The sequence below is a fragment of the Aegilops tauschii genome, chromosome 2, assembly GCF_002575655.3.
Source record: "Aegilops tauschii subsp. strangulata cultivar AL8/78 chromosome 2, Aet v6.0, whole genome shotgun sequence".
Taxonomy (NCBI): domain Eukaryota; kingdom Viridiplantae; phylum Streptophyta; class Magnoliopsida; order Poales; family Poaceae; genus Aegilops; species Aegilops tauschii.
Window position 1 is genome coordinate 52686681 of NC_053036.3, and position 25633 is coordinate 52712313.

At 48.5% G+C, this 25633-nt stretch overlaps 1 protein-coding gene across 1 annotated transcript; it reads right to left on the reverse strand.

The window, feature by feature from the left end:
- Nucleotides 1-18765: 18765 nt before the first annotated feature.
- LOC109732896 (uncharacterized) lies at nt 18766-23520 on the reverse strand. Its single transcript, XM_020292096.4, has 2 exons — nt 22996-23520; nt 18766-19654 (listed from the first exon to the last, which is right to left on the reverse strand). Exons 1-2 carry the CDS (start codon nt 23416-23418, stop codon nt 19046-19048), a joined length of 1032 nt encoding a protein of 343 aa, XP_020147685.1. The 5' UTR covers nt 23419-23520; the 3' UTR covers nt 18766-19045.
- Nucleotides 23521-25633: the final 2113 nt, after the last annotated feature.

The following is a 25633-nucleotide window of genomic DNA, read 5'->3' on the forward strand; positions in this document are numbered from 1 at the left end:
CTCGGGGTTGCTGGAGGCGACCGCGTTGACTTCTTGGTGCTGTCGGCGCCGACTGCGCTTGTCGTCAATTTGGCTCGTGAAAACGACGTAGGTGGCGTGCTCATCTGGGAACTCATCTTGAATGGCTCTGACTGCTGGTCGAACAGCCGGCTGCTGAGGGGCTGGAGGCGGCGGGCCAGGAGGTGGAGGCGGCAGCAGCCCTTCGCCCTTGGAGATCCGCCTGAGCCAATGGCACCTCCGGGTCGTGTGGTTGGACGGCTTCGCGCCGCTGTGGAACTTGCAGGGGCATCAAGAGTTTGCTCGTAGGCGAAGGTCGGCTGCCAAGCCGGCCTGCCGCCCTTCTTCTTGGGCGCGGGCCGCTCTTCGGGCTGTTCGTCTTCGACGGTGGCTACTTGCCGACTGGTGGAAGGCAGCATAGGGGCTTTGCGCTTGTGGTCATTCTGGTAGGGGCGTTGGTTGGAGTCACCAGCCGGCGTCTTGGGAGCCGGAGCGAGCACCTTTCCAGATGCGTCCACTCGGAGCTCGGTCTTCATTGAGGAGTCGGCCGTGGCGTACTTGTCTGCTATGATCAGCAGCTCGTCGAGGGTAGTCGGCTCATCGCAGAGGAGTCGGTGCTTGAGGAGGGTGCCCTCTCGGCACCCGGCGGTGAAGTACTCTATGGCTTGAACCTCGTGCACCCCCTCGCAGGAGTTGCGGAGCTCGGCCCAACGCGTGAGGTAGTCGCGAGTCGATTCGCTGGGCCCTTGGACGCATAAGGAGAGCTGGCGGGGCTTGGGAGGCCGCTTGTATGTGCTGGTGAAGTTGCGGACGAAGACTTCCGTGAAGTCTAGCCAGCTGTTGACGCTATAGGGCTTGAGGCTGTTCAGCCAGGTGCATGCCGTGCCTTGAAGCATGAGAGGGACGTACTTCACGGCAACGCGCCTATTGCCGTTTGCTATGCTGACTGCGGTAGAGTAGTCGATCAGCCAATCTTCCGGCTTCACGGAGCCGTTGTATTTTGGCGTGTCTCTTGGGAGTGAGAACCCTTTGGGGAAGGGCTCGTCGCGGATGTGGGGGCCAAAGCAAGGCGGGCCGACATCATCTTCTTCTTCTAGCACCAGGGATCGCGCTAGGCAGTTGATCCGGTGGCGGGCATCATTCTCGCCGACTCCTTCGTGGTGGCCTAGTCGGCCGCCGGGAGTCGGATGCGTGACAGGTGGCGGGGTGGGATATCTCTCCCCACGAGGCGGGGGGGAGGCGGATTGCCTTGTCGTTCCACCGCTCGGGGGCGGCCTTCTGCGTCGCGCTCAATGGTGACCCGAGTCCGACTGCGGCTAGCAGCCGGCTCCTTGTCTTTTCTTGCGCGGGCGCCGCTTGCAGTCGGCGTCCGGGATGTCGCGGAGTGCTCTCGGCGTGGGGGAGGACTTTCGGTGCGGGCGCCGGCTTCATGCCGTTCTGCGGCCGCGTCGATCAGCTGCTGGATGCGTCTAGTCATGTAGGGGAGCTCATCAGCCCCCAGCCCGTTCAGCTCGTCTACGGCCGCCTGAGCGGCACGCAGGTTCTCGAGTGGCGTGGCGTAGACTGGGCGGTCTGCTCCCAGCATGCTGGCGATGGACGCGCCGCGCTTCTTGACGAGGCCTGCTTGGCTCGGCCCGCCAGGAGGCGGCGTACCAAAGGCGGCGCGGTCGACTTCACGCTGGTGAGCCTCAGTGAGGCGTCTCATGCATGCTATCTTCTGGCCCTCCGCAATGAGGGCAAGGCGGCGTGCCTCCAGAGTCTCGGCGTCGGCATCGGCCGGATGGGGACGGACAAGTCCTGCAGCGCCGCTTGTAGGGCGTCGTGGGCATTCTTGCCCGAAGCGGCGCCATGGCTGATGACCAGCACCTCAGTGACAGCGCTGCTGCCACTGTCGGCTCGAGGGAGAGGGTCGTCGATGATCACCACGTTGGTGGGGATTGCGTCAAGCGATGCCGTGTCGGAGTCGACAAGCATCGGGTCGGTGGAGCCGACCGACTCCAAGTCCACAGCAAGCTCGCTGGAGACGTGAAAATGGTCGAGGAGGCTGACGAGGCGGCTCTCGGGGCAGTCTGTGCCCGCGTCGGACGCAGGTTCATCGGAGATGCAAGCCTCGCCAAGAAGATCGGCGAGGCAGCTCGCCGCGCAGGCGTCGTCGACGCCTTGCAGCGCGTCAGGGCAAGCGCCATCGGGCGTAGCGGGCTGGCTACGCTCGCGGGGGAGGAAAAGGGTTCCCGTCCAGAACAGGTCTCCGGATGACTGTGCACCTGGCCCCACGGTGGGCGCCAAATGTCGGGTGGTAGGTGCGACATATGCCAACGGGTGGCTTATCATTGTGGGAGCCAGTAAGACATCGCCGGTGCCTAGAAACAGGATAAGGCGAAGACATGCACGCCGGCGAATCTTACCCAGGTTCGGGGCTCTCCGTGGAGATAACACCCCTAGTCCTGCTCTGCGGGGTCTCCGCATGATCACTAGATCAACACAAGTAGCTACAAGTGCTCCTTGAGCTGTTTGGCTAGAGGAGGAAGAAAGGCAAGGCTAGCTCTCCTCTTCCCTCTACGTGGTGGCTAAAACTATCTTCCAGATCAACCCTTTGCATGGGTGCCCTGGGGGGTTTATATAGGCCTACCCCCTAGAGATACAATGGTAATCCGGCTGGACACGGGTCCTAGCCGTCAGGGTCTGTATTCGCCGGCTTCTCCGCCGACCGCTGGGGCCCGCCGACTGGTGGGTCCCGCCGGCTGCCGGCCTTATGGCCGACAGGCCGGCCACACCGCCTGGGGGTCTTGTCGGTGGCTGGTTACTGTAGCCTTGCCTCTGATGACGAGGGCTTTGTCGAGGTAAGCATGGCCACAGTGCCGCCGCCTTGCGGGCTCTCACTGTAGCCTTACCTCGTCTTGTCTCCTTAATGATGCACATACTTCGAGGATGGGGAATAGCCGGCTGTTGGGAGCCGGCTATGCCCCAGGCCGACTGGAGGAGGCTTGGCCGCCTTCGAGCATCTCTCTGGCTGAAGAGGCCCGCCGCCCGCGGGCCGTACTAGCACCTGTCGTGGGGTGTCATGGACAACATGGCAACAGTGCCGCGCCGGACGGGGGATGGCCGACCCGTACGGCGTACTGTGGCCACGCGTGCTCCAGGATTCGGGGGGTGGCAGGTTGTACTGTAGCCACGCCCCGTCTCATCACCGTTATGTGGGTGCAGCCCTGGTGGGTGCAGTCCTGGCCGGCTTCCGGGAGTCGGTCTTCTTGTGGCCGGCTTCTGGGAGTCGGTCTACTTATGGCCGGCTTCTGGGAGTCGGCCATCTTATGGTCGGCTTCTGGGAGTCGGCCATCTTATGGTTATCTTCGGGAAGGTTTTGGAGGGCGGGTCGCCTTCCGGTAGTCGGCCTGTGAGATAGCCGACCAGGGGAAGGCGGACCTGTGTTTTGGATACTTGAAGGCCCAATCGGCCTGATAATTTTTCAGAGAGCCAGGGGGAGTCGGAATGGCTACCCGTGGCCATTTACTCCGACAGTAGTCCCCGAAGCTGGTTGGGCTTCGAGGCTGAGAAGAGGACGAGAAGCTCGGTCAGCTTCCTATCTTGAAGAGTCAGCAGCTAGGAGCCGGCTTCGGTTGGGTACACCGTCTTGGCGAGATTTTGAAGTCTGAAGGCGAGAGTCGGTTGGTGCGCACGCCGGGTTGCGGGCCGGCCGCTCGCCGCCCGCGTACCACGTGGCACCCTTCGGCTGAACAGAGTAATGCTTTAAGTAAGATGACATGATGTAGAGGGATAAACTCATGCAATATGATATAAACCCCATCTTGTTATCCTCGATGGCAACAATACAATACGTACCTTGCTGCCCCTACTGTCACTGGGAAAGGACACCACAAGATTGAACCCAAAGCTAAGCACTTCTCCCATTGCAAGAAAGATCAATCTAGTAGGCCAAACCAAACTGATAATTCGAAGAGACTTGCAAAGATAACCAATCATACATAAAATAATTCAGAGAAGATTCAAATATTGTTCATAGATAAACTTGATCATAAACCCACAATCCATCGGTCTCAACAAACACACAGCAAAAGAAGATTACATCGAATAGATCTCCACGAGAGAGGGGGAGAACATTGTATTGAGATCCAAAAAGAGAGAAGAAGCCATCTAGCTAATAACTATGGACCCGAAGGTCTGAAGTAAACTACTCACACATCATCCGAGAGGCTATGGTGTTGATGTAGAAGCCCTCCGTGATCGATGCCGCCTCCGGCCGAGCTCCGGAACAGGCCCCAAGATGGGATCTCATGGGTACAGAAGGTTGCGGCGGTGGAATTAGGTTTTTGGCTCTGTATCTTGTAGTTTGGGGGTACGTAGGTATATATAGGAGGAAGGAGTACGTCGGTGGAGCAACAGGGGGCCCACGAGGGTGGAGGGCGCGCCTGGGGGGGTAGGCGCACCCCCCTACCTCGTGCCTTCCTGTTTGATTTCTTGACGTAGGGTCCAAGTCCCCTAGATCACGTTTATTCCAAAAATCACGTTCCCGAAGGTTTCATTCCGTTTGGACTCCGTTTGATATTCTTTTTCTGCGAAACTCTGAAATAGGCAAAAAATAGCAATTCTGGGCTGGGCCTCCGGTTAATAGGTTAGTCCCAAAAATAATATAAAAGTGTATAATAAAGCCCAATAATGTCCAAAATAGAATATAATATAGCATGGAACAATAAAAAATTATAGATACGTTGGAGACGTATCATCCTCGAATGAGAGAAATATGCATCCAACATGCTCACACAATAATATGGCAAAAGAAATATGTGACAAAGCATGCACAAACACTCTAGCATCTATCAAGCAATTGGCGATGACTAGGTCATCTATATATGAGTATATTGACTGAGTCAAATGAGAACATTTGATCATAGGTCATACTCATCGTTTAAGCACAAGTGGGGTTACCACTTTTACATAAAGCATTGTTGTGTTCACATCATTAGAGTTGCTTTTGCTCAATTCTTAGAGTAAAGCTCCCCCTAGATGTGATATCCCCCCTAAGAGGGATGAACTAACCTTGGGTTTTGTCGATGATGACTTCATGTAGGTAATGAAGATGTGGATGCTCAATGTTGATGTAGATCATTCGGAGCATCCCATTGGAGTGAGTTGCACTTTCAATACCTACACGGGTTAGTCCCACAAGGAACAAGCAAGGATATCCATAGACATAGAGTGATGTATACACAAGATGATGTCCATGAAAGCATTAGGCTACCTTGTCCCTTGTCTTACCAACAAGAGGGTTTGTGACTCCTTGAACTAGTGCAAGATATGGAAGTTGTTTGCACTTGTCATTGCCAAAATGATAAGAGTGAAGTACGTTGGCGGAGTCACCCTCAAGAACTCTCTAGTTCTCCTTCTTAGGGATCCACACCATCTTGATGGGAATCCTTGGAGTTGTAGTCGTACTTGACGAGGTAGAACTTGATGTAGTCTTGGGAACCCACTTGACCAAGGCCTTAGGAGCTTCCTCAAATGCATCAATTTCCTCTTGAAGCTTGTCCTTGCCTTTTAGCTTGTGGTCTTGTGGTGGAAGATCATCTTGAGCTTGTGTTCCTTTGAAAGAAGTAGGATCATACTTCTCTTGTTGAGAAACAAACTTCGTCTTGGGGTATTGATCTTCTTCCCACTCAACTCCATTGGCATTGAACTTTCGTTCAAAACCAACACCTTGATTCTTCCGGTGCCTTCCTTGCTTGCGTACAATTTCCTCAAATTGCTTACTTCCGGCAAGGCTCTTGTAAACACCTTTCTCTATAATTCCCTTCAATAAGCTATTTTCTTGCTCAAGTGTAACTTGGCTAAGAGAATCACTAGTGGAATCAAGAGAACTACAAGAAGCAACAATATTTGATTTAGCATGATTGTTGTTACTACTAGATGAAGAATCTTTCTTGTTCTTGTTGCTAGATTTAACTTGTGGCATGTAAGTAGACACGAGTAAACGCTTGGCAATGTAAGAAGAACTTTTCTTGCGAAGATCATCATTGATTGCTTTTAAGAACTCGTGCTCCTGCTCAAGGTTGAGCTTTTCAAAGCGTAGCTTCTCATGAGTCTTTAAAAGTTCTCGATGATCTTCCAAGGTAGTCTCATGAGCTAACTTAAGAGTGTTTAGTTCTTTAGTTAGACGCTCAATCTCCTTCTTATCATCGTCATTCGTTTTATCTTGATTAGCATGATTAATAGCAAGTTCATCATAGTTTTCATAACTAGAGTTGTCAACAAGTAAATCATCATCTCCTAGCAAATCATCTTCATCACTATTGAAATCAACATACTCGGGGTGTGTTACCTTTGGACCTTTAGCCATGAAGCATCTTCCAATTCCTTCATTTGGTGGGTCAAATATGTCGTAGGAGTTGGTTGTCACAAGTGCTAGTCCGGCAACACCTTCATCTTGAGTATATTCGGAGTCGTAGTGATAACTTATTTCGGAGTGATGGTCGGAGTCGGAGCCGGATACCCACTCACCCACATGAGCTTGATGTCTTCGTTTTGTGTAGCTCCTTGATGACTTGTCCTTCCTCTCCGAATCCTTGCTTCTTCGAGAGGGTCTTCGTTCATAACGATCATCTCTACTCCTCCTCTCTCTTGATGGTGATTCTTCTCTCCTAATCCTTCTCTTGGGAGAATCTTCTCTTCTTTTGTAGGGAGCCGTACACTCATTGGAATAGTGTCCGGGTCTTCCACAATTGTAGCAGTTATGCTCACGACTAGAAGATCTTTTGTCATTGTAGGACCTTGACTTGGAACTTCTTTCCTTGCTTCTACTCTTGTAGAACTTGTTAAAGTTCTTCACCATTAGGCTCAATTCTTCATTGAAGGTTTGCTTCTCATTTGATGATGTGGGGGCATCACATGAGGCTTTGTAAGCACCACATGACTTGTTGTGAAGCTCTTCCTTATCCTTAAGTGACATCTCATGAGCAACAATTCTTCCAATGACTTCCGTTAGCTTAAGATCTTTGTAGTTGGGCATCATTTGGATCAATGTGCACACGGTATCATATTTTCCATCCAAGGCTCTTAGGATCTTATTGATGATGAATCTATTGGTCATCTTTTCACTTCCTAAGCCGGCAATCTCATTTGTGATGAGAGCAAGCCTAGAGTACATTTCAGCGACGCCTTCATCATCCTTCATTTTGAACTTGTCAAGTTGACTTTGAAGCACACCTAATTTGGATTCCTTGACGGAGTCGGTACCTTCGTGCATATCAATCAAAGTATCCCAAATTTCCTTTGCATTCTCAAGATGGCTGATTTTGTTGAATTCCTCGGGGCACAATCCGTTGAAGAGAATATCACAAGCTTGAGCATTGTATTGCAGCATCTTCAACTCTTCCGCGGTAGCTTCACGGTTCGGTTCTCTCCCATCAAAAAATTCACCTTGCAAGCCAATACACACAATAGCCCAAACGGCGGGGTTATGTCCAAGAATATGCATTTTCATCTTATGCTTCCAACTAGCAAAATTTGTACCATCAAAGTAAGGACCTCTACGGTGGTAATTTCCCTCGCTAGACGCCATACTCTCCTAGGTTGTGAAACCAAGGCTATGACCACCAAGAGCTATGGAAATCAAAGCAAATGGAGACCAAAGCTCTGATACCACTTGTAGGATCGAAAGTATGTCTAGAGGGGGGGTGATTAGACTACTTGACCAAATAAAAATCTAGCCTTTTCCCAATTTTAAGTCTTTGCAGATTTTAGCAACTTAGCACAAGTCATGCAATCAACCTATACATGCAATTCTAAGAGTGTAGCAGCGGAATGTAAAACAATTGCATATGAAGGTAAAGGGAGGAGTTTGAGGGACCAAACGCAGTGTTGACACAGAGATTTTTTATCCGTGGTTCTGATAGGTGGTGCTATCGTACATCCACGTTGATGGAGACTTCAACCCATGAAGGGTAATGGTTGCGCGATTCCACGGAGGGCTCCACCCATGAAGGGTCCACGAAGAAGCAACCTTGTCTATCCCACCATGGCCGTCGCCCACGAAGGACTTGCCTAGAGGTAACAAATGGTGTGTTGATGATGAACTCCTTGCTCTTGTGCTTCAAATGATAGTCTCCCCAACACTCAACTCTCTCTCATAGGATTGGATTTGGTGGAAAGATGATTTGAGTGGAAAGCAACTTGGGGAAGGCTAGAGATCAAGATTTATGTGGTTGGAATGGAATATCTTGACCTCAACACAAGTGTAGGTGGTTCTCTCTCAGAAAATATATGTTGGAAGTGTAGGCATGTTCTGATGGCTCTCTCCACGAATGAAGAGTGGGTGGAGGGGTATATATAGCCTCCACACAAAATCTAAATGTTAAACACAAGTTACCAAACTCGGTGGGACCGAATCATGAAACTCGGTCGGACCGATTTGGTTCATAATGTGACCGTTAGGGTTTTCGGTGGGACCGACATGTCAACTCGGTAAGACCGATTTCGTTAGGGTTAGGGCATAACGTAATCTAGGTGAGACCGATTACACAAACTCGGTGGGACCGATTTTGGTAATAGACAAACAGAGAGTTGGTCAGGCAAACTCGGTGGGACCGATTCGCTCATCTCGGTTGGGCCGAAACGTTACGAAAGGGAAACAGAGAGTTTGCATTGCAATCTCGGTGGGACCAATCGCTCATCTCGGTTTGACCGAAACGTTACGAAGGGAAACAGAGAGATTACAATCCCATCTCGGTGAGACCGAGATCCCTATCGGTGAGACCGAAAAGACTAGGGTTTCTGGCAGTGGCTATGTCAAGTGAACTCGGTGGTGCCGGATAGAAAGTTCCGGTGGGGCCGAGTTTGACTTTTGGTTTGGGACATATGTGGATATGAGAAAGTAGTTGAGGGCTTTGGAGCATATCACTAAGCATTTTGAGCAAGAACCTCATTAAGCAGCACCTCATCCCCTCTTAATAGTATTGGCTTTTCCTATGGACTCAATGTGATCTTGGATCACTAAAATGAAAAATGTAGAGTCTTGTGCTTTGAGCTTGAGCCAATCGTTTTGTCCTTAGCATTTTGAGGGGTCCACTTTTCTAATCCATGCCATGCCAATCATTTAGCTTTCCTGAAATATTTATCTTGAAATAGCATTAGCTCAATGAGCTATATGTTGTTAGGAATTACCAAAACCACCCAGGGATAGTTGCACTTTCACCAATACAAGATCGGGCAGGTGATGTACCCCGGCATGCCCACCCCTCCGATGCACCTAGCTTCGTCAACCACCAGCGAATACCCACCCATGTGGCCCTGGCCGCTCGCCCACACCCGAGGCACAAGTCCCGCCCACGAACGTCGAGCCTCCCGCCACCGGGGCCGCTGCCATGCATTCAGACACCCCCAATACCGACCAAAGTGATCGGCTTTGGGCCAAAGGACGCATCCGACCGAATAAATCGCGGCATACGTCTCACCTCGAGCAACGCCGGAGTAGCGTCAGCCCACACATGGCCGGGGAACGGGGGAGGAGGGGGAGCGCACGCATCTGGGCCGGCACACCCCTGTGCCAGCGACGGGTGGCCCGGGCTCGTCGGCGCCTCCCGGCCCGGCCTCCAGCCTGCCTCCCCACCGGACAACTCGGTGTCGCCCCACCTCGGCGGCGACCGCAGCTCCACACGAGGCCACCAACATACACCCGCCCGCCGGCAAGGAGAGATCCCAAGGGCCGCCACCAATCGCGAAGGAAGCTCACTGAGGAACCGGTCTGCGCGGCCCGCCGTCGTCCAGCCGCCAATGCTTCGGATCCGGCCAGCCCGCCCACCGGCCAACAGCTGCCGCGTCGCACCACCACCCGCCGTGGCCATGGCGGGGGCAGAGACCAGCAGCCCGTGCCTCCCTCAGCCCGCGCCGTCAGGCCCCAAATCCGGCCTCGACCTTGCTGACTCTGACGACCAAGGCACGCCCACCACCGCTGCGTCAGTCACGCTGCCGCCACGAAGCCGCCGCCAGTAGGCTCCAGCTCGCCCCCGCGCTGCCGCGCCCGCCGCCAGCGCCGCATCTCAGGCGGCAGCCTCGACCCGCGCCGAGGAGACAAGGCAGCCCTGCCGCCGCCGGCGCCTACCAGGCTTCGCCCGGCGCACCCTCGTTGGCGGCGGCGAGGGAGAGGAGGGGAAGCCCGTCGGCGGCGCTAGGGTCTCTCCCGTGACGCGCGCGCGGGGCACGTCGCTGGAGCGAAAGGATAGGGTTGAGTGGTCTTCTTGATGTTTACACCATTTGATAGTCCGAGATATTACTTCAAGTGTGTCCTAGTGCTTTATAGCATGGAAGTTGTCATGCAGACAATCATTTTAACAAGGCCACAGTGAGTGTGCAACTAACACAATTATGGTAATCACTGTGCAAATTATCTCTAATAAAAATAAGAGTGAACTTCTACATGCACTTGCATGCGACTCGGCTTCCTATTAACACGACTTGTCACATGGTTTATGATCTATGCTATTTTAAAGTTAGAAATGCGACCGACATACTAAATTTGCAAAGTTACGTACAACTGATTTGTCTAATTTTCTTAGGTTAACATTCTTCAAAAGATACAAGAAAATTAGACAACCATCAAGAACTGCAATAGAATTACGATTTTACAAAGACACAAATTTTCAAAGTCTATATCATGAACTATTTTCGCATCTATCAACACATCAAGACACCAAACCTTTTGTACTTTAAATAAGCATATATGAAGGTAAACTAAAATCGTGAATTTACCTTGGATAGCCTGTCTGCAGAGTGCAGATAATTAAGAGGAGGCAACATGGCCGCATGAACGTAAGCTGTAAGCTACTACTTGAAAAGCAGAGCAGGACTTTTGGCTTCAACTTGCTGAAGGTCACCTTTTCCTCTGGTTAAGAGGTGGCCACCAACAATTCGATTTCACTAATATTTTCAGAAGCAATGAGTTAAGCAATTTTAACACTATAAAATAAGCAAAAGTAAAAACTGGAGAGCTAGGTATGTACAAAGGCGATCGACTGGCTGGACCTTCTCCAAGTGCGCATCTTCCATCCTATGCAAGGTGATAATCGGTAAGTAGCCTCTGCCCTAGGGGTGTCAAATCCCTTTGCTAACAATGGAATTTCTATATATAAAAAGAAAGATACATGAGATGAAGACAATAGAATATAGGGAGGTACCATACGGTAAGTCTTTACTGTCATTCTTCTTCATGTAATAGAGGGAACTTCACAATGCATCATGCACTTCTTAGCACCCTCACATTCAGAGTCATCACCAAAAAATCAATATCCTGCAGAAATATCGGAAGTAGAACTGCCAGCATGTAAAGAAAGTTTGATCTATTGATTCAAACACATACTGGTGCTCTTGGAACTACATAACTATCTGTATGTCTTGAAGTCTCACATTCTGCATACCCAGCATTCAGAAACACAACAATAAATCATGTATCACCTTCTTGGAACCATTACATGTCAGGTTTTTCTTATGACAAGCTTTATAACACGGCTTTGTGTTTGAGCTAGTTACAACCAGATTCTAGTGTGTGATAAGCTATTAATTCCAAGATTTTTCCAAACACACTGACGGAAAAACATTGTGAGACAGGCTTGAAATTTCTAGCATGATAAGCCATTACTCCCAGGTTTTATCTAAAATTTTCGCAAACCAAAAATTAACCCGCTGAAAATTGGTACTTCGTGTGGAGCACGGGTGGAAACTGAAGAAATATCTAAAACTGAAGAAACCAGGTTTCAAATTTCTCCAGGAAAAAAATGCACACCAATAAATAACTGAAGCTAAATTGTAAAATGTTGGCAGCAAATGTAGAACGTTGATATTCTAAACTTCATATGACAATAAGAAAAATAAGCCAGGATGAATGAACCAAAATAATTGGACAAAATCATCTTCATTATTCTTCAAAGGAGAGATAGAAAATAGAAAGCATTTAATCAAAATTTGGTCGTGAACAGCCACTGCACAAATTTCAATTTTATAAAGTACAATAGTTAATTTTGCATATAGCAAGATGGCAACATTCTAGGAACAGAGATGTGTCCGTGTTCATCTAAAATCCAGTTGTCCCACGATGAAACTACATGAAAATCAATGTTTCAGCAGCAACATTACTAACTCCACAAGCTGCTAGATAGAACGCCACCAGCGAGCCCAATCCTCTGGTATCTGCCACCTTTGGTCCGACTGCTCAGATGATTACGATGACTCAAAACAGAGGAGGAGGCGGGTTTGCATTACCAGACTGTAGCAGAGTCGTGTTGCTGCCCGGCGGCTTCGGCCCATCATAAGGCATCCGTGCAAAGTCGGTCGTCGGTGCACCGGCGGCGCCCTTCAGCACGGGATGTCAGCGAGGATTGGGGGTGTAGGTGTCAGTCGTGGCCTCTAGGTTGTCCCGTCCGTCGGTGATGGTGCGGCGTCGGCCCTGGCAGTCAGCGCCTTGACGCGCGCCGTATTCTTCGCAGTGGGCGGCAGACGGCCTCGCGTCGGTAGTTAGTACCCCCATGGCGCAGTGTGGAGAGGCGTGGAGGGGAAAGCGAAGGAGTGAGGTGGCGGCACGCGTGGGGTGGCGGAAGAGCAGAGGAGCACCATGGAGGGCCGGCTTCGGCGGCGAGGGGATGCATGGAGGCGAAGGCTACCGCGTGAGGCGGAGGCAGAGCAGAGGCGCGGTGTGCTCTCATGGAAGAATAGAGGAGGTGTAGCGCGGCCCTGCCGGTCCAGCGGGAGACTTGAGGAGACGACGCGATGTCTCGCGGGAGGCAGCGTTGCCCCTCTCCTCAATCAGATTGACTTCCTATTTTTTTCAAGATAGACATGCTTTAGTTTTTTTTTTTTTGAGAACCGACAGACATGCTTTAGTTGGAAAGGAGAGATCGCGTTTTGATTTCTTCCTATATATATATATATATATATATATATATATATATATATATATATATATATATATTATAGGAATGAAGGAGAAATAACCTGTGGACCTACGTACCAAGGCAATCTTAAGGAAAGTGAAAGGAAAGAAAATCGCCGACATTATTAGGAGTAGAGATTAGGATTTAGAATTGATTGTCATAAAACTAAAATTTACTAATTGGTAACGTGTTATCGGTTCCTGCCCGTTTATGACGTGTCTAGTTAGGAAGCTTTGGAAAAGTTAGGAAAGTTTTTATTGTGAGGGTAAAAAAATCAACCTGAGAAGATATGGTGGTGGGATATGAGACGAAAATAAACCGGACGAAAATAAACCAGACGAAATATAACCAGACGAAAATAAACCGTAGATACTATTCAACCAACTCATCCATTAGGAATAGAGATACGCAATACTATGAATATCACAACTAGATGGTAGATGAGAACTGCACACAGTCATAGGTCTGCTTTGTGAAATGGGGCACGTATCCTAAACAAATGTATTAGACATGGAGTGGATATGCATTTTTGGTGTGAACTTGGAGTTTTGGGTTACCGCCCAAGTGTTAAGTTTTCTTTGAGAATGATAAGAAATAATTTTCTTGGCTGGTCAATGGTCCATGCACAACAACGTTTGTTTTCTTTGTTCACTTTGTTGATCACCAATTAATGTTTGGTGATTGATAGTGTTTGATCGTGGCAGTATTTAGAAAATTGGGATGCCATATCGACAAACATAAGACTAAGTTATAACTTCTCATTGATATTTGTTTCAACAGCTTGACAACCGAGAGTGTTTTTTATTTGGATCAAGACAACTGAAAGTTGGAGACACACAATGTCAAATAAGGGCTTGTTTGGTTCATGACTAACTTTGCCACAACTAAACTTAGGCAAAATGTGGCTAACAAAATAGCCACCACAAATGTGGCAAGACTTGGCAAAAAATTGAACCTATGACATGTGGATCATGTAGTTAGAAAGTGTGGCAAGCCATAAGCGTGTCAATAAACCAAACACATGCTAAATCTTCCTATATGCCTCATTCTTTCACCTACCCATTGTATATTTTCCCAAGCTTTGTAGCCTTTCAACATCATACTGCCGATGGAGCAGGCGCAGATGCTTCAGAACATTCTATGGTCGAACTGACGGGCTCGAAGCTGATTTTTGTGCTCCACACGTAGTTAAACGTGGCCGTTTCACCATGATGCACCGACTGACCGCCATTGAGGGTGCAGAGCGCATTGTCTTCGTCCTCCGGCGTGATTACGCCAGTTGGATCGACAGTGATGGAGGAGTTGAACCCCTTGCACGCCAACTTCACGTCGATCTGTGCGCAGGTGAACTGTTCTTCACCCGGTACTGCGGGTACCCTCCGGTCTTCCCAAGCACTGCGGTCTGGTGACAGCGAGATCGGATAGAGGGCAGGGTTGTGCGTCGCCTGCATTATCCGGCAATTAGTTCATGGCGTTCGTTTTGGTGTCCAGAAACACAAAAACTATGCATGTATACATATAAAATGGAGACTTTAAGATTTTCAGTGAAAAACTATGATATGTCGAGATACTTGCGTGCCAAGACATTACATATAAATGCATACCTAGGTTACTAAAGAAAGCAACAAACAAGCTGCGAGGATCAGTACGAGCTTGGCCTCCATGCTAGATTGCTAGTCACTAAGATGTGCACACAATTGCTCTCTCTTATGTTGTACTCTTTTCTGTTATGTATCACATATGCTCCAGTTGGTTTAGAGCATTTCCAGCCGTTGGCCCCCCGGGGGGCTCGTAAAATCGCCGCCTGGGGGCGAACCGGCGAAAAAATCGGCTTGGGGCCGATCGGGTTCCCAGCCGCCGGCCCCAGGGTCGCCCCAGACGCCTTATTTAAAGTTTTTGAACAAAAATTCGGCTAAAATTCGGCCAAAGGGACAAGGATTCGGCTAAAATTCGGCAAACATGACATTACTTTAGGCGACTTAAATAGTTTTTTACATAGCAAAGGAGGTAAATACTTAAAAAAACAAAGGCCGCAACTACAGGACAAAGAACGCGCTGAGCGCGGCGAAGTCGCCGCCGTCGCCGCCGTTGTCCTCGTCGTCCTTCTCCTCCTTGACGCGGCCGCCCCTGCTGGACCCCTGCTCGGGGTCGCCCCGGCGGACCGGTGGCGGCGCGTCGTCGTCGAGAACGACGACGCCTCCCTCGTCGCGGTCACGACGTCGAGCTGTGATCTGCTCTAGGGCGCGGCACTGGCGCTCCAGCTCCGTCCGCGCCCACTTCAAGGCCGCCGCGTCGTCGAGCTCCGGCCCCGTCTTCAGGGCGGCGAGCCCTGGCTCCGTCTTGACGGCGGTGAGCCCCGGCTCCCTCTTCGGCTTAACGAGGCGGGGAGGAGCCGAGGCGCGCCCGCCCTCGTTGATGATGATGCCGGCGCTGCGGGTGCGCCGGCCGAGCGGCGTCTCCGTGGGCTCGGCCTTGACGCTGAACAGCGCCGGCGACCCGGAGGAGTGGGAGGAGGAAGAAGAGGATGCCGTACTCCTCGGCATCCATTGGCCGCCGCTCCGGCGCAGGGCCGGGCGGCAGGGTACGTCAATGGTGGCTCGTTGCCATCCTCGAGGTGCTGGAGGACGGCGTGGAGCATGCGGCCGGGGGCGCCCCACCACAGGCGGCGGCCGTCGCTGTTCTTCGTCCCCCGCACGACCGGCGCGCTGTTGGTGGAGGCTAGCCGCTGCGCCTGCCGATGTTCGAAGTACGCCGCCCATGCCTGGTGGTTGCCGGCGGCATACTCCGGGAGGGCCGGCTGGTCCTCCGGCCTCGCACGCGCTCGACCTCGTCGGCGAAGTGGTCGGGGCGCGTGGTGACGTCGGGCAGCGGGGGGATGGGGACGCCCCCGGCGCTGAGGCTCCACCGCCCCGGCGCACGCATGTCGAGAGGCGTCGGGATGTTCGCTTCGTACAGGAGGTAGGCCTCCCACTCGTGCAGCGAGCGGCGGCCGAAGCCATTGGCCGTCGCCCCATCACCGGGGAACCTCTCGCCCATCGTCGCGGCTTTGAACGGGAAGAGGGGAAGAGGAGAGAAGTCGGCGGCGGCGGCTGTGCACGGGGAGAGAGGGGGCTGCGGGCGGGTGCGGCCACCGGCGAGGGAGGCGCTGCTTTATATAGCGGCCGGGGGGCGGCGTCGTGTGTACGCGTGGCGGGAGGGGGTGCGTCGCCGCGCCGCGCCGCCAGTGAGGAATCAATGGAAGGCTGACCGGCGGCAGCCTTGGCATTGATTCCCCGCGGGTAACCGAGGCGTTGAGGACGACGATGCGGGGTCGCTGACTCGGCGGGCCCACTTTCGTTTGCGCCAAAATCAATTGCCCCGGCGCCCCCGGGCGCCCCCCAGCGCGCCGGGTTCGGCCTGGGTCCGCCGGCGCCAGTTTCGGGCCTAACGGCGAAAAATGGGCTCCCGGGGGTGCGACTGGACCGAATTTTCAGCACCGGCGCTAAAAAACGGCCACCGGGGGCTGTTGGGGCCGCGGCTGGAAATGCTCTTATAGGCCAAGATACAATGAACTCAAGCAAGTTTTTAATTCACGATAAACATTGTATTAACTCACTACTACTACAGTACCAGTAGTAGTAGTACTACTACAATAGTATTATATAGCAATGATTTATTTAAGATTTGGAAATAGATAACCATTACGAACATACAATGCACATCATCATAATAGTCACCACACAAGGATCTCATTTGCATGCCTAGCTGTAGCCTTTTCTTGTCATTCCCGTTGATGCACTGTGACGCCGCCTCATAGCTCATCAACTCAGATTTTGTTTGTTTGTTTAATGAAAGAGATGATGAAATTGTCTCTTATCTTTCTTTTAAGTCACTCCAAAAGGGTCTCAAATCCTTAAAAGACAAAATAAAATTGTCCGGCTAATTAGTGAAACACGAGACGAAAACCATCAAAACCTGCCCACAAGACAAGGCACCCGGTCGCCCTGGCTACCACATAACTGACCCCTTATCTAGGGCTTGTGTTATCATCCAACTGAATGTTCCTGAGACTATACTCATGCACACCCACCCATTGATACTGAGTAGTCTGATAAGGTTCTCATTTTTCCTTTCCTTTTCTTTCATGCCATCCTCATGCATAGGCCTGTCGCAGTCGCACGAGAAGGAGATGACCATGCTTGCAGGGCTGCATGCTTGTGCAGGGTAAGCTGACGCGGAGTGTCAACACTTTATCGGTGCACCGGTGAGCTACGGGCCAGATCTTTTGGGTGGCTTAAAAAGTAGGGCAGCACTACACGTCCGCTGGCGGATAATTTAAAAAGATCCACCGCCTTAACAACCGTTAGATTTGGCACCATCAACGGTCCAACCTCGTCCTCATCATTGCAACAGAGCACATGTTACACAAACCTTTTTGCAACATTGATGTTGTTGCAGAACTTACTTTTGTCTTCACTTTTCTGCAACATGGGTGTTGTTGCGGAATGAACTTTTGCACACATAGATGATCCTGCAGAATTTTTTTTCTGCCTTCACTTTTCTGCGACATGGATGTTGTTGCAGAAGGAACTTTTGCAACATACATGTGTTGCAGAGTTTTTTTTTCATCTTCACTTTTCTGCAGCATAGTGTTGTCGCTGAAGAAACTTTTGCAACACAGATGACATTGCAGGAAAAAAAAACAATGAAAATGAAGTTACAGAAACGTCGATGTGTCGCCGGCAACACCGCCGTTGTTCGCCGCCAACCACGAGGCCATCAACCTCCGAGCTCCCGCCTCAAGCACCGCCAACCCTCCGTCGCCGGTCGCGTGGGCCCGCGAGCTCGCATGCTAGCTGCTACTTGCATGCTACCTCCATGTACTCCCACAGTCGGGTTGGGGAAGGACATGGCCGGGTTGTGGTGTCCACCGGAGGCTTGCGTGGCCATGTCTGCTCGCAGGCCGGTGGGCATGGGCTAGCGCTGTTCTGCTTGCATGCATGATGGAGGAGGCTGGATGGTTGGGGAAGAAAGAAAGAAGCCAAGGATAAAAATGTGGCTGGGAGTGATCCCACGAGAAGATAAGGCAACACACGAAGCGGTGCGCGGGCCCATTGGAACACGCATCACTCGTGGGAGGTGGCGGATGAGCGAGAGAAAAACCGCCCGTTCACACTGAGCGTTTGCCTAAAAAATAAGTTGTTTCTTCTCAGGTAGAAAATAAGTTGCCCCTTAAATTTGTTGAGACTTTTAAATTAATTATCTTAATTTAGAAGCCCCAATAAATAAGAGATGCGGCTTTTAGAAAAACCAGGGTCAATGTGTACGGCATGCAGATCTCCCGCTTGATGTAAACCGTGCTGTGACCGCCGATTTGATCAGACCCTTGTAAATGGAAAGTAAGGTGTTCCAGATAAAAAAAACTAGTGACATGACAGCTTATTTTTTTAAGCTGTCTACTCGTCCCAACCAGTGGCGGTTCCAGAAATTTGTAACCGGGTATTCATGTGTATTCATTTTACCAAAATCATTGTTGTTTTTCGAAAATTATCATTGTTTTGCCAAAATCAACACTGTTTTGTAAAAATATGGGTATTCACATGAAGACCCAAGAATACCCCTAGCGCGGCCCCTGATCCCAGCAGTCTTCATGCTACACCAAGGATACAACAATCCCTCAAAAAACAACAACAACAACAACAACAACAACAACAACAACAACAACAAGAAGGATGACAACAGTACTGCCGCCCATGATCACCGATTCATCCTACTTCTGCCTGAGCACCTGAACTAACATACTCCATTTCTGCGGCGCACGGTTCCGAACCCAAGCCATGACATTACAGAAGAACTCAGATAGCAAAATCACCACAACATTCATCAACAGACACAAAATACATAACAATCTTCGCCACCAGTATCCGCTGCTAATTCGCAGCAGCCAGAAGTCTGAAGCAATTTTCCGGCGTTTGTACAGCACAACACAAGGGGGGACACTGGAACTGCAACAGAGACTAAGCTAGCCTACCAAACAACGGAAAAGACACGGGTTTTTGAATGCTGGTTTCTGTTGATCCTCTGGAAGGACAGGAAATAAAGACAGGGAGAACGCCGAGAGCAGAGCCGCTCTCGTCGTCTCAGGCGACATGCTGAAGCTGCACTTGCTGCTGCTGCTGCTGCTGCTGCTGCTGCTTCTGCTGCTTCAGTACATTGGCCTTGTGCTTCTGCCCGGCCAGGTGGAACTCGTAGACCTTCTGGCTGTTGACGACGACGTTGCACGCTGTGCAGATCTTCATTTCGCCATGAGCCGCTCCAGCCTCGATCACCCGCCTCTTCTTCACCTCCAAGTTTGCTGGGGACGCGTTGGAGCTCTTGTTCTTCTTTGGCTGTACAGCCGGCACCACACCATCAGCAGCGGCGGCGGCGGCAGCAGGAGGTGCTGTGTTTGCTGCAACACCGCTGTTCGGAGGCTTTGCTGGTTGAGGCGTGATCGCGTCTTGTAACTTCTGCAGATTCTTCTTGTGCTTCTGACCTGTTTTATGGATCAAGAGAACCTCCATGGTGTCGCACTGGATCTTGCAGACTTCACAGAGTAATGGCTGCACAACCTTTGGAGTTTTCTTCCTGAAACTCCTCCGAACGTTTGTCGGCAGAGGATGTCCAAAATGGGCATTCCACTGAGCATGATGCATGACCGTGGCTGCAGCTGTTGGTGCCACTCCGTTTGGAGCTTTCGCAGCTGCTACCTATGGAGACAATGTTGACACCAAGTTAATATGGAGAGATGAGAAATATAGTATGAAAGCTAATTAGCAGATACAATTAAGGTGAACTGAACAGAAGATGTGCCATACAGTTAAGGTAGGAAAAAAAGATCTTCATACAATTAGTTAGTACACATTAAATGGAGGCCAGTATATTTTAGGGGCAGCACCAAATTTGGTATATAGCCACCCAGTCTGATGAATGGATGGTGACAGTATTGGATCCATTTTCCATGTATATCTTACACTGAACAAGCTCTATCCAATACTATTAAATATGATGATGCGGATGACAACATATTATACCCACATACCAATAACAGCTGCGCATACACATATCATGCCCTCAGCTATGTATCAAGAAGGTAAAGACTTGGCAACAACCACCTCCTAGACTAACAGCTGTGCCTCAGCACAAGAAAAGCAATGCAGCACTGGGAGCACCATGACAGTACAGAAAGACTAAGGGCAGACCATGCCGCCCATTCAGATCAGAGGTAAAGTTGGAGTAGGATCTCTTAGTCGAGACCAGCAAATTTACACTCCAAGCACAAGATGCGTCTGTGGAAACTGTCCACCTTTTGGTACGGTGGATCTGAGGCACAGAGTTTGATATGAACCATTGCTGTTCTCGAATTTGAACTTGGCAAGAAAGTATGTAAAATGAAGTTCAGATAGCATGTACTGAAAATTGATGTTTCTGCTAACAACAATGAAGCAACACCCAATATGATCACTTGGCTAAACTCAATCAGAAAACGTGCGGGCTGGAGTTAACTGAACGTAAATAGAACAGATAAAGGGAAGCAACTCTCCCTCAAAAACCTGAGACGAGCACTGACAGACCGACTGAGGATTTGGACTACATGGACGATATCTGGCTTGGTGACTGTGGGATAGAAACCACTGCCCACAATGTATGCCCTTGTGAAGTATTATGGCGCACCCGCACTCTAACTTGTCCTTGTGGAGCTGCGTATGGCACCTCGGTTGTAGATGGGATGCATGTTGAAGTCAATGTTAAAACTGGGATCAGATTCCTTGACGAAACAGGAGGAACAACAAAAGTTTGTTGTCACTGTAAGGGTAGCACTCAAGTGTATATGGCTAGTAAAAAAATAGTGTTTGTCTTGTGGCTAGATGTGCACTGTATGCTTAAATAGGGTTGAGTCCTGATAGTCCGAGTTCTCCTATATAGTCCTTTGGGGTTATTGCAAATTTGAAATACACTCAATCTATTTGTGTGTCTTTCAAGAATTAACAGTCATTAAACTCTCAGAAAATAACAACCACCAAGGCTCCAAACAAGGATATTCAAATTAGAGGGCCTTTGCTTGATCCAAATATAGGACTCAGAGCATGAGAACCTTTATTAATAATGGAATTGAGCCAAAATGGGAAAATATGTTAATCTGTACCAGGCTTTCACATCCTCCAGGATGCGGAATTTCAGCTTCGATTTTTTTTTCAGTTTTGACATGACAAGGACAAAGACCAACTATCAAGCAACATAGACATGTAGATAAAAAAGTAACAAAACAGACTAATGTGAAATTATGTCTATGGCAAAACCAACATGAAAACAAATGAATGCTACCAAGTTGCAGATTGAACATACACAAGAATGGAAGTGGGCAAAGAATTGGATATCAGTACTCAATAGACCTGATAATTGCAGGCCACAATGTTCTCAGCAGAAACAAGTAATGAATTTTACTGAATTGAATAGGCAAAATTAGGTGTGAACATGCAAATGCCCACTTGGTTTCCACAGAGGAAGAACGAAACGAAGTGGCCGGGGGTGAGGAAAACTCGAGGATGCAGCCATGCAGGTGACCACTTTATTTCAATAAAAGCCAATTTTCAATATGCAGATGCTCACTTTGAAACAAGATATAAACACTAGCACTACAATTGACTTTGGGCATTTAGGATAATAGTTTCCGCGCATCAATAAATGAATGGATGGAACCGATCCAGGTCCTAAGGCCTAAGAACACTAAATGTGCAAGTTATCATCATCCAATATTCTCTCAGCTTATAGTTAGAAAACTCTCTGTGCCCCAACCCCCAAATACTCCTACTTGCTTTCATCTCCATCCCCAGCTTGCCATGAGACAGACAGCCCTTTGAAGGCAATTTTCCATCACGGCAATTTTAGCTCTACAAAAATATTACGATGTTCCATCACTACTTAAGATGGTGTGACCTATTCCATAATCAATAACTTTATTATCGGAAGAATTTTAACCAAGTACGGGAGAGAAGGGTCACTCCAATTCTTTTTTCCACACGGATACACCAATGCATCCTTATCATGGTTTTCTTTCCAAAAGCCATACCAAAGTGACGAAATCATATGTGCTCTTTTCACCCAAATAGAAAGGAGTACAGGTTAGGACATTGCCCTCAAACTAAGTCATACATGGTAAACATACACAAATGATTTTCATTCCCTAAGCTATGTCAAAATGGCGAAATTACATATGCTGTACTGCTAGCCCAGGTCTTCAACAAAGCAGGCAGTCACCTGCTTTCTAATCACACTCATTGGTCTGCCGCACATCATAATTACTTAAATCTACAACAGTTCCAACTAAGTTGAAAACACAACAGTTCCAACTAGGTTAAAAATGTCCAAAGTTCACATCTGCTGAGGTTAACTTTCAGTTGCATTTCACTAATATTAACTAATATTTTGATTAGAAGTCCCTATTAAAACAAGCAAGGTTTCATTCCAACTCTTTCTTATTCTATTCTTTCGTCAGTTTACACATAAAAAGATGACATGTTATCTTTCGGTCGCAATTACCAATCATGACTTACATTTCAATGAAGCCCCTAGTAACTGATCAACTTTGATATCTGACAGCACCAAAGCCTAGGCATGGCTCCTTGCAGGCACAAAAGGATTTGATTAAAGAACTTCTCATGGTCAAGATTTAACAAATCTACCGGAGTGATATCCTTTTGCTTGTATGTCAACCAGACTGCCAGTTTAAGATGCAGGCGTGCAATTTCCAAACCATTTCAATTTTTCAGCTAGTCTGGAATGTTTTGTGATTTTTACAGTGCGGCAATTCCCAAACCTAGAACCAATGACGCCAGAAGGCAGCAATCGAGTTATCTAAGATTATGGCTAGCATCACCAACTATATCTATGCCAAGAAGAATCGATTCGACAGCAAACCACCAGTGAGGCCCGATTGGTAACCATGCCCCCGTTATCTGACGAACCCCTAAAAAATCCACCTGAATCCACCACATTCGGAACGCATATACAGAGAAAAATGTACCAAATCGGAAACAGTGAGCGCACTGACCTGGGCGTAGCGTTGGGGATCGAACCCGAAGTGCTTCACCGCCTCTCTTCCGGCCGCCGCGGCCGCCGACGCCGCCGGAGCTGTCTGAGCCGCCGACGGGGCCTGAGAGGCCTCGCCGGCGGTGAAGTAGTAATCCGTGAGGCCGCTGCCCCCGTCTGTCGCCGGGGCGCCGTAGTAGTGGTACTGGCTGGTGTACGGGTTGTACTGCGCCCCCGTGATAGCCTGGGCGGCAGGGTTGGAGTAGTAGTAGGAGGACGGGGCGGCGGAGGCGGGGGCGGGGGCGGGGGCGGAGGGGGCGGCGGCGGCGGGATCGGGGTAGTGGTACGCCGGGTAGGCGTAGGCGTAGGGGTAGCCAGGAGGGTAGGCCCCACGGGGATCGGCGGCCGGCGGCGCCGCGGCGGCGGCGTGAGCGGCGTAGTCCATAGTGGCGGTGAGGGCGCGATGCGGTCGATGGGGTGCGACCGTGTGCGATCACCGTGGCGTTCGGGTGCACGAGGGACCGAACCGTATCGGGTTCTCTCGGGCTAGCCAAAGAGTTTAGGGCATCTAAACCGCAACCCATAAATTTTCTCCCACATCCGTTCATAGACAAGAAACAATTAGCGAACACGAATACGGAGGTTGTCATCCCATCATTAGAAGAAAGAGGGAATGCCTTCCGGGACATCCCAGCTTAATTGCTTGGGAGTCCTTGAATATTACCTTGGGGTGACTCGGGCAGCCCCAAGCTTAGGCTCTTGCCACTCTTTATTCCTTCATCCATCGTGATCTCATCCAAAACTTGAAAACTTCAATCACATAAAATCAACAAAACCTTATGAGATCTGTTAGTATAATAAAGCAAATCATTACTTTCAGTACTGTTGCAAAACCCATTCATATTTTATTTTTGCATTATATCTACTGTATTCTAACTTCTTCATGGCTTATATCCCCCGATAGAATCCATAGTTTCATCAAAACAGGTAAAACAATGCATCAAAAACAGAATCTGCCAAAAACAGAACAGTCTGTAGCAATCAGAACATTGACCATATTTCTATAACTCCAAAAATTCTGAAAAGTTAGAACATCGTGGAAAATTTGTATATCAATCATATGTAAAAAATTCAGAATTTTATCATGCACCAGCAAATTTTAACAATCATTCTACTGGACGTAAAAGTTCCTATTATTGCACAGAATCAAAGCAACTATCACTCAAATCGTCCCAAAGGCTTTGCTTGGCACAAACACTAATTAAAACACTAAGACACAATCATAACAGTATTATAATTGTGTGTTTATTGAAAAACAGCAAGAAAAAAAAGATAACTATTGGGTTGTCTCCCAACTAGCGCTATTGTTTTACGCCACTAGTTAGCCATAATGCATAGTTTCAAGTGTTGTCATCTTTATTTTTGGTTCAATAGGTGGCCATCATGATTGACTCATATGGTGGCTTAATTCTAGTTCTAGGGAAGTGTCCCATACCCTTCTTTAATAGAAACTGAAATTTAATATTCCCTTCTTTCGTGTCAATAGCGACACCTATAGTTCATAAAAACGGTCTACCAAGTATTATGGGGCAAGACGGATTGGAATCACTGTCGAGTACAATAAAATCAATGGGCACATAGTTCCTATTTGCAAAAATAAGAACGTCATTAATTCTACCCAAAGGCTTTTTAATAGTATAATCCGCCAAGTGCAAATTAAGAGAGCATTCATCCATATCGGTAAAACCTAGCACATCACATAGAGATTTCAAAATTGTGGAAACACTAGCACCCAAATCACATAAAGCATTGCACTCATAATTTTTTAATCTTGACTTTAATGGTGGGTTCTCATTCATCATATAATTTTCTAGGAATTGAAATCTCTAATTCTAGCTTTTATTCTAAAGCTTTCATCATCGCTTCTATAATATATTTAGTAAAAGCTTTATTTTGCTCATAAGAATTGCGGGAATTTAGCATGGATTGCGACAAAGAAAATACACTCAATCAAATAAGAACTATCATAATTAAAATCTTTGTAATCCAAGAGAGTGGGCACATCACTAGTTAAAGTTTTTACCTCTTCAAACCCACTTTTAGTAAAAAAAATATCAAGATTTTCACCCTCCAAATTTTGGGGACGCCTTCTAGCTAAAGTTGACTGTTTTTCAATCCCCTTTTCATCAAGTTTTACATTGCTAAACGAGGAATCAATAGATGAAACACCAATCATTTTAATATCCTCATCATTACTACGAAAGAAACCAGGAGGAATTGCTTTTTCTAAAAATTCTCGTTTAGCTCTTAGCATAGCGGTTCTTTTCTTACTCTCATCCATAGAGACATATAAAGCTTTAATTGACTCATTAATACCAATCTTGGGTGGCAAAATTTTAGCTTTAAGATTTTCAACATCATGAATAATTGTATCAATGCTCCTAGACATATCATCAAGTTTACACAATTTTTCTTCTATCGTAGTGTTGATAACTTTTTGAGCATTAATAAATTGTTTAATGTTACTTTCAATATCAGAGGGCATCATATTATTACTATTACTATTACTATTATTATTATTATTATTACCATAGGAATTTCCATAATTATTAGAGGCATTTCCAGGAAACGGCCTATGATTAAAATTACCTCTATAAGCA

Coding starts and splice junctions, on each gene's coding strand:
- LOC109732896 (XM_020292096.4), bottom strand. CDS start 23,418: ATGGACTACGCCGCTCACGCCGCCGCCGCGGCGCCGCCGGCCGCCGAT. Junction 19,655..22,995: donor ATCCCCAACGCTACGCCCAG/GTCAGTGCGCTC, acceptor TTGTCTCCATAG/GTAGCAGCTGCGAAAGCTCC.